This window comes from Anoplophora glabripennis, unplaced genomic scaffold (assembly GCF_000390285.2).
Source record: "Anoplophora glabripennis isolate ALB-LARVAE unplaced genomic scaffold, Agla_2.0 scaffold64, whole genome shotgun sequence".
Taxonomy (NCBI): domain Eukaryota; kingdom Metazoa; phylum Arthropoda; class Insecta; order Coleoptera; family Cerambycidae; genus Anoplophora; species Anoplophora glabripennis.
In genome coordinates this window covers 131,322-151,237 of record NW_019416216.1, presented here as the reverse complement: position 1 = coordinate 151,237, position 19,916 = coordinate 131,322, and the positions used below count along the sequence as shown (strand labels likewise).

At 31.2% G+C, this 19,916-nt stretch overlaps 1 protein-coding gene across 1 annotated transcript in view; it reads left to right on the top strand.

Annotated features, from left to right (window-relative positions):
• Positions 1–19,916, top strand: part of LOC108906690 — a gene marked incomplete at its 3' end in the record, with an annotated part of 175,344 nt that overhangs the window by 40,020 nt on the left and 115,408 nt on the right. Inside the window, exon 3 of the mRNA XM_018710023.1 lies at positions 4,411–4,454. Within this exon, the coding sequence (XP_018565539.1) occupies positions 4,411–4,454 (44 nt within the window). The remainder of the gene's footprint in view (positions 1–4,410; positions 4,455–19,916) is intronic.

The window sequence follows — 19,916 nt, the reverse complement described above, 5'->3', positions numbered from 1 at the left end:
ACAAAAATAAATGAAATAACTTCAACTGGAATTTTAAAAGCGAAGCAATATGTACATAATCGTGATTAGATATAGGTTTCCCAGAAGGAGTATTTGGATTTGAATTTAGTGTTGGTTTCAGAATGGTATAGCTTTAGGAAAGAAATAGTGAGTTTAAAATGTTGCGAAGGTAGAAGAAAAGGCAGTTTATCCAAGCCTCAGTAGTGAAGAAGATATAATCTTCTCGTAGTTTGTTGTTAATATTTAAGTAAATAATGGTCTTCATAACAAGTCTTGTTACCTGTTTTTAATTTTGCATAATACTTTTATCAACAGAAAATAGATGCATACTTTAGTATGTATGTGTTCCAATATTTTTTTTCTATGGTATATGGTTATACACCATAAACGAAACGAGATATATTTTATATCTTGTGATGATTACACAGAACGAAAAAATTTTAACTATAGCAGTAAAAAATAATATATTTTTATTTAATAACAACAACACAAATGTTCTGTAAATATTAATAATTAGACATACCTTCTCTTATGTTCCAATTATAGATAAAAAATTATATAACCAAATATGACATTTCATTAATAACACAATTTTAATTTATGTGATGCATTAGTGTTAATAACCACATTATTTTACCATTTCGTGTCTAACCTCTAATCAAAATCATCTCTAAATTTTCCTAATATCTTTATTATGTAACATAATTAAATACATTGACACTAAATTCCATATTATGCAGGTGACTCTAAAAAAAAACACTTTAAGCGCAATGGTATAATTAAAACTTATTAGCGAAGATTCTTTATTTATTTTCCCATGCTTTCATGTTAATAAAAATTATAAAGAGACGATATATGTCTAAAACGTAAAATGTAACCAATCAATTTGCATACCAACATTATGCGAAATTGAATATTTGGCTGATTCCGGCCCTTCGTTCCAGCGTCGCGGTGCCTCGAGACGCGCGAACGCTTTATAAATATACTACACATTTCTTATCAATCGAGTTCCGGCTTACCAGGGTCTAACGACTCTTTGATATTCCATCAATTCATCAGACTGATTCTTGGAGCTCCTTTACGGATCTTATTCGCGCTTTGCCGACGATTTATCTCAATCTCCAGCAACTATCTCAAAGGTGTCTGATCATTTTAACACGTACCTTTCTCTTCATACGGAACAGATACTACATCTCGAGTTTTATATGTAGGTCAGCGGTTAGCTATTCCAGACCCATACACTGCAAGCCCCATAAATATTAAGTGATAAATTTTATGATGAATCGATAACCGATTTCTATATTGTAATAGGTCAGTGCGTTTTTTCGCATATAATGGACTGTGCTTTTTACTATGTAGGGCATAGCAACACTTTAAATGTATGGCTGTAAGATAAATCTTCACAGCAAACAAAAACAAATTTGGTAGGAGAGAGGTTTTATCTGTTCTTGGCTTCTCAAGTTTGTGTAAATATCTCAAAATGTTTATGTGTGGTTATTTTAAGCACTTATCTAAACACCATTTGTACGAGAGTATCACAAATATTAACTTCAATTAACTTAAAACAAACAAAAACGCAAGAACAAAATCTCTTTCCTATATATTTGTATACATATATTCTATAATAATCCTGCATATGTGAGAAGTAGGAGTTTTTAATTGTTGTTTAAAGATAGATGATAATTCTCCATCGCTGCTTATGAATATATAAATGGTGTCCTAAAAGAAACACACGATTTCACATGAGGAAAAAGATTTTGTTAATTAAAAAGTTGTCAACACAGACAGATATCCTCTGCGACTCATTTGGCATATTCGACTTCTTTTAAGAAAACTTTGTATCACGCTTTTCCATACCTGTGGCTGAATTTTGAGAATAACTCTTCGAATTTCTGCCTTTAATTGAGGATTGGTATTAATTTGATCGCATGATTTGGTGTCCAAGTCACTTTACCATTTTACTGTTACATGAGATGAGTTGTCCATTAAATTTCTACCCTAACAAGTGGACAGTTTCATGTGTCATATGGCAGGTGGCACCACCATGCTGCTGGAACCACATCCAAATTCATGCCATCAAAATGAAGCCGCAACAAATTGGTAGCATCTATCGACATCGTTCTCCATTGGCAGTCACGTATCCAGCCCCATTTTCAAAAAAGAATGGACTATTTACCCCACCAGCGTAAAATCCACACCACACAGTCACTCTTTGAATATACAGTAGTCGTTCGACAATTTTGCTTCTTCACATACCAACTAAGATGGAAATATGCCTCATCGCTGAAAACCGTCCACCTGTAGATTCTCCAACATCTAATCAACGAATTTTCGGCGCATTGAGTGATCGTCTGGTTTCGATGCCTGGGCTAGCTGAATCTTGAATAGATACAGATGTAAGCCTTTTGTTAAAAAAAGTACGAGCCTGTTTTTTTGTTAATTGCAACTGAACCTATTTGTCTAAATTTGGTAACTAATCTTTTCATAGTCGTTTTATTCGGGACGTTTTTTCTACCGCAAATTCCACGTAATTTGCGCACAGCCTCAGCTATACACTCTTCCTACTGATAATGAATTTTCACAATCTTCACTATCACATCCGTCGTATTGGTCTCCATTTTGTCTACTAACTCTTCGGAAAAAATGGAGCACAGTTCAAATTCTGAGTTATTTTTGGGACACCCTGTACATGTTTTATGTTTTTATTTATTTACTGTTCACTTTATTTTACTCTTATCAAGACACGGTAACACGTCATTTATTATTTATTAGAGAAATTTTTACTGCTACAATCTCTTTTCTCGGTAACATAAAAACTTGGGCCCGAATTTAAGTTCAAAGCTATTAACCTAACAGGTTTAAAAATTGCTGTTACGAAAAAAGTCCGTCACTTTAGAAGTCATTTAAAATTAGGATATATTATTTTTAATACCAGGAATAGCAAAACACAATATTTTTTTAATGCATAATGCTAATGCTATTAATGCAACATATATTAACAAAATTAATTTATTTATCTGTTTTTTTATATTCCAAAATATATATTTTATTGCAAAATATGCGCTATGTTAACATTGTGTTCACTTTTCCATGCCAATTTGCTGTCGTAATAGTAGAAAAAATAGTGAAATTTAAATGGAATTTTATAAATTTATTAATATATTAACGATTTTAGTTTTTTTATTAAAATATGCTTTTTAATGACACATTTTCAAATCTACAAAACTTTTTGTAGTAATGTAATTTAGTTGTTGTGGGAGAAAGTGTCTTTTTATTTATAATAATTTAAATAAAAATATATGTATTTTACATACAAAAAAAAGAAACTGAGAGGATCATATCTTAAAATTTAAAATATTTTGTACACTTTGTAATAAAGCGCAGTTTCCAAAGGAATTTCAGCAACATATGGAATATGAGCTGAACTTTTCACTGCCAGTTAAAGAAGTAACATTAACTAATCATATTATGCTAATCCAACAATGATAGCAGTCTAAGTCTGATTCAGACAATCTTGAGAGATTAGAAAACTGATTCGTCGAAGAAATCGATTACCTGTTCTCAAAATAGAGATCTAAGGAGGCGTCATTCTTATGGTGATCAATACAATATAATATGACAATATAAGACTAATGTCACTGAAAAGATATTATCTCTAGTATAACTAATACTTAACGAATAATAATAAGTCCATTCAATATTATTCTAATTTATTATGTAACTCTCTACTCATTAAAATAAAAATATATTGAACGAAATGTAGATATAAAAAAATTCTATTTAAAATGATAATATGCAACCAAAGTAACGTAGCTTACTTAAAAAATTGGGAAGTAAAAGAAGCAACTAAACATAAAGTACAAAACCAACGTAATAACAAATTAAATTTTGGATCTTCAGTACGGAATAGTGGAGTGGGTTGAAATTTATAATTATATTATTCTATTTATGCTTCTGTTATATAATTTTATAATAATATAAATCATCTGGAAAAAAGATTTTATCAAACATATGTACAATAAAACCAGAATGTAATCTACTGAGTAATTAATAATTATAGGTACATTATTTAAAATTTATATTCCTTTCATTTTCATTTATTTTTTTTTCTAATCTTTTTTTGAACCATTGTTAATAAACTTTAATGAAATACCTTTTAATACTGGTATATACTCCCCAAGATAAGTATTAACATCAAAGTGTTTCAATATATTTCCAATAGTGTTATGACTTATTAGTTGTAAGCTACATAATATGAACTTATTTTATAATAATTATTTGTATATACATTTTTATACCGACAGTAATTCATGGGAAATATAACCTTGATTTGCTTGCTCAGGAAATAAATTAGTATTATTATTAATACCCATATTTTTTATACAATCGTAAAACCATTTTATTTTTCAGGTTAACTACGTCAGAGTACCTACCAGAGAGAACTACTCCATTTGGTAAGTGTACAACTAAAATATCGTTTTCTAATTTGCTTTGCATTTATATGGTGCATCAATTGGCACACTTGATTTTCTAAATTAGGCTCTATAAGAACTATATCTCAAGCAAAAACTTGCGAAATACCCGGTAGGAAGAAGAAAATAATTAAGTTTACTACGACCATAGTTGCCATTTTAAGATTTATTGCTTCCTTATTTAAGGTATAATGAAGTTGATTGGCTTAAAATTCCTCGATTGTAACTGTTTCACTTTTTTTATAAAGAGAAAAAGATGTTACTATACCATTCAGCACAGTGCAATCAATAAAATCAACATACATATAGAAAAATACAGTACTTATTTGTCATATTAATATTAATAAAGTTTTTATGTTGTAGGTATAATAAATATATATTTATAAGTATTTCTTTTCTCTACGTATTTTCATAAAATTTCTTGAAATGTAACTGGTTTTACAAATTAATATTTCTATATTAATATATTTTCATATCTGCTGGACATACATAGTTTGTTGTCATCATTGATTATTTAAAAAAATGTCTTAGCTGATTTGATTAAAACATCAATTAAAATTTATTATTTTTGTGCCTTTATCGTAAAGGGTATAAAAAAATTTACATTATTGTGCTACAGCTGGTCCGTCCCTGGCAAATCAAATAAGCCAAATTAATTTCATGGGCCAACTTTTAAGGAGTCTTATCTGTTGTCCACAGCATTAAAAAATAATTGAATTAGACAAAGTATTTTAAAGGTTACTAAAAGAAATCGATTTTTAGGGTAGTTGTCATGTTATTTTAACGTTTCCTGTATACATTCGAGAGATTGCCCACATATTCTGGAATACCCTGTATATAAGATATTTAAGTTTTTAATTTTACAAACTGACCATAACATTTTTGTTTACATAAACGAACGAATTATTTTAAAATTATTTTTTCGACATTAGAACGGATCATGCGTTTCAACTTTTGGGGTATTGATTGATCTGGAAATGAAGATATAGATTACGAACTCAACTTACAAGCACCTGTATCGTTATGAGTAGAAGTCTTAAAAATAAAATAGATAGACCAAATTACTACTTTGTAATACCGATTCTTTTCCAATTTTATAGCAATGAAGATACTGAAATAGCTTCAAGTGGAATTTTAAAAGCGAAGCAATAGAAGGTGTACATAATTATGATCAGAAATAAAATATATATTGTCAAACTGTATCTAGAGTTAATATTGTAATCAGTATTATAAGCCATGTAACAGTACCCGTAGTATTATACTCCTGTAATTATCCTAGTTGTTTGTGCATAATATACGACGGTAATAGTGTGATTGCTCGGGTGTCTTGATCTAAATATTGCAGACTAAACCTCGGTAATGATGGAAAGGTTCAGTTTCATTCCATGTTCAAGAACACCATAAATCTTTGTTAATGAGCAGCATTTAATATTAGCGCTCGCTTTGTGTTCTAATAATCATGACAACTACAAAGACGGATCTTCTTGAGACAATAAAATTTTCCAACTAAAACTATTGAAGGAATCTTCAATACGCAAAGATTAATAAAGGAGGAAAGAAAAGAGAAAATTAAAAGAAACGAGAAGTAAATAACTAAGGATAAAGAAGGGAGAAATTTAAATTCAGCTATTGAAGGAATAAGGAGGGAGCACAAAAAATTGAAAATAGAAAACTTTATGTTTATTGCACACTATTTTCGTCATATCTCTCTTCTTCTTAACACTTATCACCTTGCTGTACATAAATTGTTGAGAGGTTAATCTGAATCCTGGGTTAAGAGATTTCATTAATAATTTCATAGTTTTCGCCGGCTGTCAAACTTGCACGATCGATCACCTATGACAATGAAGAACTTCCCCAGAAGTTAGAAATATTTCATAGAACACGCAACATCATGTTGAAAAGAAAATGGAAACTATTATGTATAACAAAGACTTCTGGTTAATATAAGGATGTATTTTAATGGTAAGAAAATGAAAGTCACATCGGACGGAAAAGTCATTGCTGCTCTTCACGGAGAACAATAAAGAAATTATGTCTTAAAATGCTTAAGTAGTCGGAGGAATTTTCATTCTTGTATTAATATTAATGACGAAGTTAGTAATGCGTATATTCTGAAACTTTCTCCAGTCGAGTAAACATATAAAATAATGGATACGGGATGTAATTTAGATACAATTGAATAATTAAAATATTTAATTTGACATAGATGTAGGGAGTTACAGATTTCAATTATTTCCTCCTTCCACGCGAGCTCATTTGTCTCAGACAGCTGAGAGCTGTTGTTGTAGTTTCGTGTTGAAATCAAATTTATATTCTTTGTTTCCCATTTTTAGACATTTGCCTATTTTTACTCAAATAACTCAATTTTTTAAAAATTCATAACGCATTTTTTTAAGTGGTAAACACCAATTTCTATGGTATTTTTCAACCCGCCATAATGGGTTCGCCGTTTTTTAATTAAGAAATTTCCGAATTAAAACCTTACATTCGTGACTGGCGACTTTGAAAACCACCGAGTAACAAATTTCAGCCATAATCTTCAAATTTTGAATGCTTTTCCGATTTTTACATCCGCCATATTGGATCCATCGTATTTTATTCAGGAATTTTCGGATTCGGATTTCAGAATCGCAATCAGCGATCCAAAAAACCTGCGGTAACAAAAGTATTGAAAGTTTCAAATTTTGAAATAGATATAGACTTCATATTTACTACCTCGTAAGACCTCTAAAATACAAATAATACTATTCAAAAATTTACCATAGCCTCGAAGAACCTAAATGCTTTTATAATATTTTGGACATTTTAATGTATTATAACAAATGTAACTTTTATGCAAAAAAACTAATGACGCCAATTTAAATATTATTTTATTTAGTAACTGAAAATAAATGCAGTAAATTATAATGGATTTAGAGCTTTATTTTATTTACAAATGTTTAATATTTAAAGTACTTACAATGAGTAGTACAGTGGCTTTATTTGGATTTTATATTTTGTTTCCCACAGTAAATTCATTGACAATATAATAATAAAGCTTTACAGTTTTAATGAAAACAGCAATACAAATATTCATAATTAAACCAGACAGCATTTAAACGAGAAACCTTACAATTTTCATAAAAAATGTATTAAAGGGTAATATACTCGTATTAGTAGGTAGTTTATGAGAATACATTTAGTATTAAGTAATAAAAATAATTTAGTACTGTCGAAATTAACACCTAGGTGTAAAAATTCATAAAAAGTGTTTTTGAATAATATAAAGATCGTTATGTTGAGTTATGTACTTGAAGTCAGTAATACTTAACTAATTTCCTCTTCCTACTTCAGCGTTTGCATATGTATACAGTGTGTGTCACGATTTTGTCCTGAAGACCAATCGCTTTCTTATACATGTTGTCATTAGTTTTCATGTTTTTACTTTACTTTAAATGTGATTCAAACAAATTCAAAAACTTCTTCTGAAAATGCTGTCCAACGAAATCAAATGTTCTTCGATACCATCACAGAAAAAATTCTTAACTAATGATACAGCGGGGAAAGAACAACAACAAAAATATACATATATTAAACAGTTAATTAATATTTACTTAAAAAAATGTTATATTATTTATACAAAAACACATGCATACAAGGCATTTCCACAAAATAACAGTAGGTATTGAGAATCTGTGGTTTTATTTTCAACACTGCATTCAAGATGAATGTGTTGGAAGCAGAACGCGTGGTCATTTGTCTCAGTCAGTTGATAACTGTTGTTGTAGTGGCGTATTGAAATCAGTGCCGTTAATCCGAATCCCGCCAGGTGCGAGGTGAGGAACGTAATCCTATTTCATCTTGCAAAATATTTTATAATCTTGTTCCAACAACACCCATAACAAAGATCAACATTTAAAAATGTTTTTGCAATGACACAACCTTGGCAAAGTAAAATATAAAAATAGAAAACTAGAAATCTTTCTATTGGGCTAATTTCACTTATTCTTTCCGTCAAGGGTGATGTAAAGTAAAAACATTTGGAAAAACACATTTAAAATAAAGTGAAAACATTTGGAAACTTTCTATGAACTATATAGTGCGATACGTCTTCTTCCTCAAACGCGATATATCAAAGGTCCAGAATATGATCTAACAACAAAAGTTTGTAATGGAAAACAGTTGTAACGAACAAAGTTCTTCGCTTTATACATTGTTTTCCTTGGCGGTCAGCCGGGCTTTTTTGTGTAACTTGGTAGGTCACGTCTCCTTCTTTTGTAACGAAACCTCAATCGTCCCCGTCTCACATAATTGTCTGTATCTTCAACGATATATGTAAGCAATAACTTAGTCAACATCGCTCCTTTATCTGCTTATACATAACTCAGTCGGTTAGGAAACTCTACGCACGTATTCTGCCTATAAAAGATTTACGCGATATATTCTTGACGATCATTATGTATGCGCTAGACATTCCCGAGGGGCGTTTTGGTTTGTCTGTGAGAAATAAACTTAGTTGAATAAACAGTTCGGCTAGACAATCGCTGTAAACACTTGGACAGTGAAAAAGTTACAACTTCATATATAAGGCATTCAGCAGTAGAGATGGAAAACAAATGTTGGAGTCTGAAATTCAATCGTGTTCAATTAAGAGTACGTTTTGTACTATTACGGTTTTGCATGTTCGCACAGAAAACAATTGCAAGAATATACAGTAATGTGGTACTGCCCCTTCATGTAAAAATTACATACCTGTCTTGACTAACATACAGGGTGTTAAAAAAAGAGTGTAAAATATTTAAGGAGGTAATAGTATGAACCAAAATAAGCAGAAAAGTCTCAATAAACATGGGTCCGCAAAGTAACGGTTGCGGAGATATGGAATGTTTTATGTTTTTTAGCCCCTTTTTTTATTTTGCAAAAACGTTGTGTATTTTCTTATAATAGTTGGTTGATGTTTAGTGAAATAAACAGTACGTATTTGACAGTTGTTCTCAGTGCACAAGTTTTCTTTCGCTATGGCTGGTTACTCTAACGCAGAATTAACAGACATGCATTTCATGTATGGTCGTGCTAATGGGAACGCCACCGAAGCGCGACGTCTTTATGTTGACGCTTATCCAAATCGCCAGATTCCTTCACAACGCATGTTTGGAAGAATTCACCAAAGATTGCGTGATACCGGTTCCTTGAGCAAACAGTGCCATTTATCCGGAAGACCAAGGTCGGTATCCACTCCTAGAGCAGAAGAAGAAATTCTAGCACTGGTAGAGCAGAATCCAGGTACGAGTGTGCGGAGAATATCAGCCGAGGTAGGAATTAGTGGTCCTCTTGTTTGGAGAATCCTTCACGAGCAACTGCTTTATCCATACCATGTGCAACGAGTACAGGCCTTAAATCCAATAAATGATCATCAAGCACGTTTGGTTTTTTGCCGCTGGTTTCTACGTCATGATGCTGAAGACCCTCGTTTTCTTGCAAACATTCTTTTTACTGATGAGGCCGGGTTCACAAGAAATGGAGTGTTTAATTTTCACAATACGCATATTTGGGCCGACGAAAATCCTCATGCTCTAATAGAATCTGGACATCAGGCACGTTTTTCATTAAACATTTGGATGGGTATTGTAGGTGACAGGTTTCTAGGTCCTGTTGTTTTACCAAACCGATTAACAGGCGCTGCTTACCTCAACTTTCTGCAGAACACACTGTATGAGTTTTTGGAAGACATTCCTTTGAATCAGAGGCAACAAATGTGGTTCCAGCATGATGGTGCTCCAGCTCATTTTTCCATGGCCGTTAGAGAGCATTTACACCAAACTTTTCCACATAGATGGGTAGGAAGGGCCGGACCTGTTTTATGGCCTCCAAGATCGCCTGATCTGAACCCTCTAGATTTCTTTGTTTGGGGATATTTGAAGACATTAGTGTATGGTACTCCTGTAAATAGCCTGGAAGAGCTGCAGCTACGGATTAATCAAAAGTGTCAAGAAATCCAAACCAAGGAGGGTGTTTTCGAAAGAGTTCGAATATCGTTGAGACGAAGATGTCGTGCCTGCTTGGAAATGGACGGAGGGCACTTTGAACATCTTCTGTAACTTTGTTTTTTGTTTGTTAAAAGCTTCCTTTGTCGGTTTATTCCTAATAAAATATAATGTTTGAAAAACGAATAGTGGTCCATATCTCCGCAGCCGTTACTTTGTGGACCCATGTTTATTAAGACTTTTCTGCTTATTTTAGTTCATACTATTACCTGCTGAAATATTTTACACTCTTTTTTAACACCCTGTATAGTGACAACAAGTATTATACACCAGTAAACAATGAGAGTAGCGTTGACAATCTTATTTCAAATTGTTACTGAAAATTTATTATCAAGATATGACACTGGTAAGGTAATCTTTGGATAAAACTGTTGTTCCACACTTTGAAGTGAGAAACATTCAACTGATGTGCAATTTGCCTCGTCGTAAATTCATCATCAACTATTTCTAAAATCACTTCCTGACCTCTAACTTATGGAATGATCTAGTTCGGTTTGTGTACCTTCCACAAGTTGTTGTAATAGAACAATATCTTTAAATTCGTTGTGTGAGACAAATCTACAAAAGTTCTACAAGACGACGTGATGCATTTGCAGTGTTTTGTTATCATTTACCGTAGATTAACTACGAAAACATATTTATGAAATGATTCCGTAGAATACCATAAAGCAAAAATGAAATCAAAAAGGAAACTTCGGTTATTTCATAATATGTGTTTATATTCACTCCACTGAAATTTGGTCTATTGTATTGTCGTTAATTTGTACAATTTTTAAATGTAATCAGTAAATGTTAATTAGTAATCGAATCAAGAAAAAAATATTAGTTACGTGATGTTACAACTGTTCAAAATTTTGCCCGTCGACTTGTAAACACAGTTGGCCATACCTGATCTAGTTTTGATTTTTCTTCTCGTTGATCTTGCAGTCATAAGTTATTGATAGTAGCTATAATATGTTCACGTATAATAGTTCCTGCTTCAGTGCAATGCAATTAATTTCTTATTATTAAGTCGAGAGGTTTTCAATAAGATGCCGATGGCGATAGTATGGCCACTAGCACTACCGGCCATACTACTAGTTTGCCTCGATCAACCCAACATACTTCTTCCAGTTCATTACGGTAATATTGAACACGTCTGGAATGAGGGTACATACCATGGTACAAGAGAACTATATGCTTTGTCAAACAGTCAAGGACATATCTTGAAGAAGTCGAGACATATAATACCGAAGAAAGACGTATGTATTTCGAATACTATCCTCTTTCCTACAGCTGCATCTGTAACAAATACATTAAACGTAAATATTTCGGTTATTAAAACGGTTGCAGTATATTTTAATATAATAGTGAGCATTTATTCTCATCAATAAATAATGGTGTCCAAATCAGATTGTTTAGAAATTCAAACTGACCTCACTGCTTTTTCAAAAGGACCAATTGGAACTACGACTGTTGCGGACAAACTACGTAGAATATGTCCAAATACAACTTGGTCAAAGTTTAAGTATTTTCGTTCTTCAATTAAAGTGTGACATTTCGTTTTCAAATTGGTATGACGATTTTTTTTTATTTGTTATGCAATATTTTGTTTTTTGCTTATTAGATCTATTTTTTAAGAGCTATTGGCTTTGTTAATAACCTTAACATTTGTATTTAAACCTTTAACACAATTGTGGTTTCTCTGGGTGTGGTATTTTTCAATGAAAGTAAAAAGGTGATGAAATGTTATTTAATCTACAAAGATTTTATGCTGCGTAATTTTATAGTGTACGAATATAAATTATATTGTAACTGTTCCATTCTCTTCTCCACTTCTTGTTTTGTTAATTTTTTTTCTAGAAATATAGTAAAAGAGTATAATAAGCTTCTTCTGTTACATCGATCACGTGGATATCATCAAATCTTCGAATAGAGTGATTTTAATAAATGGCAAACTGATGTTTTGATTTAACAGTTTTCAATTATTTACTATAACTAGATTATTTCTTGATTTTTGTGACTAGTCTTGTTTGTACCAGATATTATCACAACAGAGACGTAAACATATAGTTTTATTATCCGTATTTAACCGATAATTTTCTTGAAAATTTAAACAAAATGATCTTATTTTAGATGTATTTGTATGCAAGTAGAAAAATAAATATCTCCTGCAAATAATCTACTACTTCTTATATTTCTTTAATACTTTTTTATTGAAATCTGTAACCTTTTATGTTCCTAATTTGGCCATCATATTAGAGAATGATTCTGATGTTATCCATTATTCTTTTAAGGGACCTAAATTTGTTATTGACAATAAAGGTCTTACCCCGAGTATTAGCCTTGCGCAATGTTATATTCTTCTGTAGAGAAAGCTATTTTAAATAAAAGAAATGTGCGAATAAGCTGCTTAATTTGATTTTTACAGTTGGTGTCGTCAGATATTATAAAAAACAATGCAGCATTTGTTTCAAGCATTATGTATGGATAATGTATATGCGTATATGGCAATGTAATTTGTTACTGAACAATTATAAATTATTTTTAATCAGAATTAATGAAACTCTAATTCACGGTACAAAGAGTTCTACTAAAATGTCTTTATTCTACGTAGTTATGAATGAGTGTAATATACCTTTAAAAATAAACACAGATTTGTAACTAGCTACAGATTATATAAATAGTTAGATAACTTTTCTGATGTAAATTATTTGCCAAATATAGAACACTGCCTGTGTTTGTTTATTTCAGCTACTAGATATACGTGTTATAATCTTATTAATCATAGCAGCACGGTGATATCTGGAGTTAGACACTTGATGATTTACACTTGTCAGGTAGCTTTCCATTGAACGGATTTGAATATACAACCAAGGGGGAGCATTAGAGAAGCCATACCTAAAAATGTTTGTATTGAAATTCAAATGATCAAGCCAATGATCAATTCAAATGTGTCACCAACAACGATTTGAATGCAATACATGAAACTGTTGCATAACGGAACCGTTGGTAGAAATAAATGTGTTTAGTGCACATATTTCACAGGTAATTAAATAATATAACATTACATGTCCAGTATGTTTTAACTATAAATTATATAATACGTATTTGAATTAATTAATTAATTAATTAATTGAAAGAAATTCGAGTTTTAAACAATAACATAAGCATTAACAGAAACAATTAAGGAATTTTTGGTGGACAGGTTCAGCTTCAGGAAAATTTTCTCATTGCGCGTACTATAAATATACAGGTATAAATTAGGTGTAAACCAAACAATGTAACCGAGAAATAAGTACGAATATTTCAGGCAATCATCAAACAATTGTTTCTAGCATATTTGTACTCACATTTCTCACATTTTTGTCCGATATTTTGTACCTATGGATTAGAGGAATATGTACACCAATATTTTATGAGATGATTCACTATTTTATTTTTTGCTAGCTGAATTAATAATTACTAACATATATTAGTTCCTATGTTTTATGATTTTTCTGTTTATTATTGACTTAAACAAATAATATTATCTGAAAAACCAAGAGAGAAACGCTATTAAAAGTTATTGCTTCATTGCTAGATTGCAAGATTAACTAGGACAATATACTAAAGTAATGTATTTTACTTTGACGCATTCCCATATGAACCCTTATACACTTATACTGATAGGATACTGAGCTTTATAAATAATCTACTGGGAATCGTGTTTATTGTTAACCTATTTCTGAAGAAGGAAGATTCAGAAGAACATCACTTTGATATAGATTGAAAATGTTTTGTGAAACTCCCAATGACTTTGAGTCCCATTTTTAATGAAACACCTTTTTTACTCCATTTTAAAGGTATTAATCTTCGGTATATTATAAAATATTATCAAATGATGTCAACCAATGTTATGCGATACCAGAAATCTATTTATGCGAAAGATATCTAACCTCACAGACAATATTCCTAAATGCTAATATTGCGGGAAACAACTACTCTATGGGATTACATACAGCAATACCTAGTAAACAGCTACTAATGAATAGTTATCCAAAATAAGAATTAAAAATAATATGTCTAATGTAAATATAATTTATACAGAAAAAAGAATAAATGCAATAATTGAAAGAAATATCCTGTTTTCTTGCTGTCCTGTTATCAGCCTTGACAAACGGTACCACTTAAAAAAACACCTGCAAGGGTAATAATAGGACAGCAATTATCTGAATTATTGCATTATATAAAACTAATAATAAAATTAATAATTTTTAAAACAAACACCTTATATTTAATTTTATAACTGGATGGAAACTATTACGTAATTTCGAGAAAATAAGTCTTCGTCATTATGTTTCCTTTCTTGATTCGTTTAATCTTCCTCTGTCCAATTTTCGGAATGCGGTTGTAGCATTCGAAACAAATAGCTCCATTATTTATTTCTCTACATCGACTTGTAAAGGCAACAGTTACGTTACGGTTAAGAATTATAACATCACCTCATAAAAATGTAATCAGTACCGCAATCTGTTTGGGCGGAACACATCAGGCAATGACCGAGCTTCTTGCAAAATATTTATCATCGCCTTACATTTGCATGCTAAGTAGACTTTTTTAGCAGGAACAGGCTCCACCATATATCAGGGTTGTCACTGAAAACGTGTTATTGTTTATTGTCCAGTTTTAACTTGCAGTTTCTCACCAATGTGTGAAGTAAAAAAAAATGTATATATAAACTTCAGATTGCCTGAGGAAGTAAATTGAGAAGTAATTATTTTCTTAATAAACTTAATTCAGTGTCAATTTACTGCAATTACTTACAATACGTTTACAATAACATTTCGAATTTAAATCTTTATTCAGAACTGAGGCAAAATTATAGAAAATGTATAACATAAATTCTAGTTTCAACAGAAATACGCTAGCATTTAAATCGGCTCAAGAAAATGACGGGACTTATAACGGGACACTGTCACTTTAGGAAATATCTATACAAGCGAAGGCTTGTAGATAATCTTGCATATCCTGGACGAGTGTCCAAGATTTGTACGTAGTAGAATGACGCTCCTGACAAAACCCTATCCCAAGGAGCTCAGCAGCGAAGTGTCGGCAAGGAAACTTTTGGACATTGTAGAAAGGGCAACAATATTCGCGCTATCAACACTTGTGAACTAAAAATCGTTAATGTTGTTTATAAAAGTCAAACAAATCCGATATCCATTACTATCCGTAATACATAGATCTTGCATTTACCACAAAACAAATTCGAATAAATCAATGTCTCCTGATTATCTGTAAGGTGGCATACACTGCAGACTTAATCACATGTGACTACCAACTTTTTGAGCAACAGAAGGAATATATTTTAACTTTCGTTTTCTACCATCGTTAAATGAAATTTAATAAACACTGAGAACAATATATTTTTATATGCAGAGAAATAAATATATTTTTATATTCTTATATCATCCAATAAATTTAAAAGAGTTAATTCTTTTTGACATTGTATTTACCCTCGTAGTTACAGTGTTGAGATTTGAGAAATGAGCGATGTCTTTCTCCTCATCCATAATATTTATTATACATAAGTTGCATTTTATGTAATAATAATAAGGCGTTTCCTGTGTTCCTAAAATAAACTAGTCTATAAACGTAATCGCTTCCCATAGATTAATTAAAATAAAAGGAATACCGAAACTATTAGAGATGAAGGTGAAAGTTTATAATTATTATTGTCATAATAAATTATTATGAATGAAAATAAATTATGGGATGCTTTTTTGCACATCGTTGAAAGCTTCATACCAGATTTGATTACATCACCAGTGATTTAATTATCGATATCATTATTAACTTAACTATTCGCTTATTCGCTTTAACATTAGGATTGTTTGCCATTTGTTTTTGATTTGCTTTTAAATCGAATTTGATAACAAGGAGATTGTAGATTTGTGTTTGGCAGATTTTCATTATCTGTAGAAAGTGTACACAAGTCCAGTTCTTATCGCGTATACAGGGTGTATTTAAATGGAGGGGCACAAATGATACCAGAGATTCCTTGGGTGAAAATAAGTCGATTTAACCTAACATACCTATATCTCAAGTCGCATAATAAAAAAGATACAGGGTGTCAAAATGAAAAATAAAAAATGGTATTTCCTTAATAATTTCTATAATTTTAGTCAGAAATGTTTCAAATTTTCAACAGAGAGATTTTTTACTCATGGGAAAAATAATATAATAATGATTTTTGAGTGTCGAGTACGAGGCGCCCTCTGCTGGCAACGTTATGCATTAAATACGTAGTAACTTTTTTGCCAACCCCCGTATACAGCTTTTAGTAACAAAATATGAAATATTGGACTTTTTTTAACAAAAAAGGTATACTTATTGAAAATGGCTAAAGCCAACAGTTTAGGAGATATTTTTAATTTAATAAATTAGTGTTACGGATTTATACCTCCACGAATACCAAGGTTCGAGTTGCTTAAATAAATTTAAAAATCGAGTAGATAAATGTCAATTGATAATAATCGTAAATTGCAATTTTGAAGTATTAGTTTAAAGTGTTAATTGATTTTAGTCACTATTTACCTGCATCCTAGATATTAAATAGTTTTGGAATTGAATAAAATAACAAATTATGTATACTAATGACGAGTATGTCGATATGTTGCAAGTATTTTTTAAATGTTACAAGAACTGTGCTGCTGCTGTACGACTTTATCATGCCAGTTGTCTCAATCGTCGTGTTCCTGCTAGAAAAACTTTTGCGTCGGTAAAAAAAAACTTCAGGAACCGGACACATTCAACCTCGTCCTGAAGGTACTGGCAGAAGACATCTTATTCACGATGTAGAACTTGAAGTTGTCCTTGTCAATTTACAAGAACAGAATTCTGAAACTAGTACTAGAAAATTGGCGACACAGTATAACGTTTCACATACTACGACTTGGAAAATTGCAAATGATAATCTTTTATACCCCTACCATCTACCTGTGCAGGAATTGACTGCTGTGGATTTACCTAACAGGATAGATTTTTGTCAATGGTATATGAACATTTCAAGGGAAAACAGAAATATTTTATCCAGTATTTTGTTTGGTGATTAAGCGTCATTTTCACTCATGGTCTGACAAAAATCCTCACCAAGTTTGTACATCCAAATTTCAACATAATTTAAATGTATTGGCAGGAATCCTAGAAGATTATCTTATTGGTCTGTTTATTCTTCCTCGGCATCTCGGCGGAGCTGAATATTTGAGATTTTTAAATGAGCAACTCTCAATATTGCTTGAAGATGTGCTACTAGCTATCCGTGAACACATGTGGTACGCACGTGACGGAGCTCTTGCTCATAGTTGTTAGGCAATGGTTAGTAGCTGTTAGACAATGCTTAAATTTAAATTTTCTTGAGAGATCGATAGGTCGAGGGAACGATGTACCAGTCAAATTGCCTGCGCGATTACCGGATCTCACACCCATGGACTATTTTTTATGGGGTCACTTAAAAAATGTTGTTTATTCCAACCCTATTGATAGTGTGGAGACGCTTCGTCAAAGAATTTTTGCAGCAGCTGGCGAAGTAAAGAATGACATACATATTTTTTCAACAGTTCGCCGTAATTTTAATAATAGAATTAGACTATGCTTGCAGGAAAATGGAAATGACTTCGAAAATATCATTTAAAAAATTTTTTATTGCCAGCCAAATACATATTTCTCTTAAATTATCTAGGTATTGACTGTTAAATAGTGACTCTTGGTGTTAGTTGTTTTGCTCTTTTTCTAATAATTATTATTAAACTAACAATAAATAGGTAAGTATTTTGTAATATTTTTTCAGCTGAACTATTATTTCATGAGATTTCTTTAACTCAGAGTTTAAATAATTTCACATACACAAGAAAATGTGTTTTTTAATAAAGACACCGAAAAAACAATTAAATAGAAATTATGCAACAAGTGTATTCACACACGCTAAAATAATAGGTATGCAAAAATAGTAAAGTAAATTTAAAACAAGAAAAATAATGTTGTCTCAGTTGATTTCTGCGCCCCCTTTTGGTCGAATTTTAAAATACAGAACACAACTAATAATTACTGTGAGGCAATGCGTTCTGAATTTATTAACAAAGGTGTCTGTTTATACCTTGGTATTCGTGGAGGTATAAATCCGTAACACTAATTTATTAAATTAAAAATATCTCCTAAACTGTTGGCTTTAGCCATTTTCAATAAGTATACCTTTTTTGTTAAAAAAGTCCAATATTTCATATTTTGTTACTAAAACCTGTATACGGGGGTTGACAAAAAAGTTACTACATATTTAATGCATAACGTTGCCAGCAGAGGGCGCCTCGTACTCGACACTCAAAAATCATTATTATATTATTTTTCCCATGAGTAAAAAATCTCTCTGTTGAAAATTTGAAACATTTCTGACTAAAATTATAGAAATTATTAAGGAAATACCATTTTTTATTTTTCATTTTGACACCCTGTATCTTTTTTATTATGCGACTTGAGATATAGGTATGTTAGGTTAAATCGACTTATTTTCACCCAAGGAATCTCTGGTATCATTTGTGCCCCTCCATTTAAATACACCCTGTATAATAATTATTTTTCAGTTATAATTTTTGTGGAATTTAAGGCGGTGTAATCCAGGAAGTTATATGAATATATTTTTTTGGTACAGCTTAAGTTTCACATTTATGTTAATGATTTTTTTTAATTCTGAATAATTGTGAATTTTAAATTGATGAGTTAGATGACCTTCTTATGGTGTGAATATAGTGATAATGTGTGCTTTTGGAGTCAATATTTTATTATCTTCGGGCAATAAAAAAGGGATGACTCATAATTTGCTACACTCAGCTGAGACTAAAAGGCTTTTGATGTGTATGTTAATAAAAGTGTTAATTAAATCAGTTTGGACAAATAACTTTTATGAAAAATGTACGAAATATGTAGGTATTCATAAATGACAAATAAATTAAACTAAAAGGTAGATCTCTTTACAGGGTGTTTCAGGATTAAGTCGACAAACTTTGAGATATTCCTCGTAAAAAAATAAGAAAAAAAATCAAGGATAAATTTTCTCCCAGAGACGCTTCATTTTCGAAATATAGGACGTTAAAGGATTTTTAAAAGAATTCGAGTTTTTTAAATAACTTCTAAATGAAGAAGGAATTTTTCCATAGAAGTAGAACTCCCGCAAGCAACCAGTGGCGGAGTTATGGGGACTCAGACTCGTTAAATTATAAAAAAATTAATACGGCCCTACTGAAAATAAAAAATGATGCTGTTTTTAGATAGAACAGTTTGTTATTGACAAAAAGTGTACATTCACTTTTTTCCTAACTCTTATAGTTTCATGGCAAAATTGATTTTTCGGAAGGGTGCTTCTGGATTCTGTCGATAAACTTTAAAATGAACCTCAACAAAATTG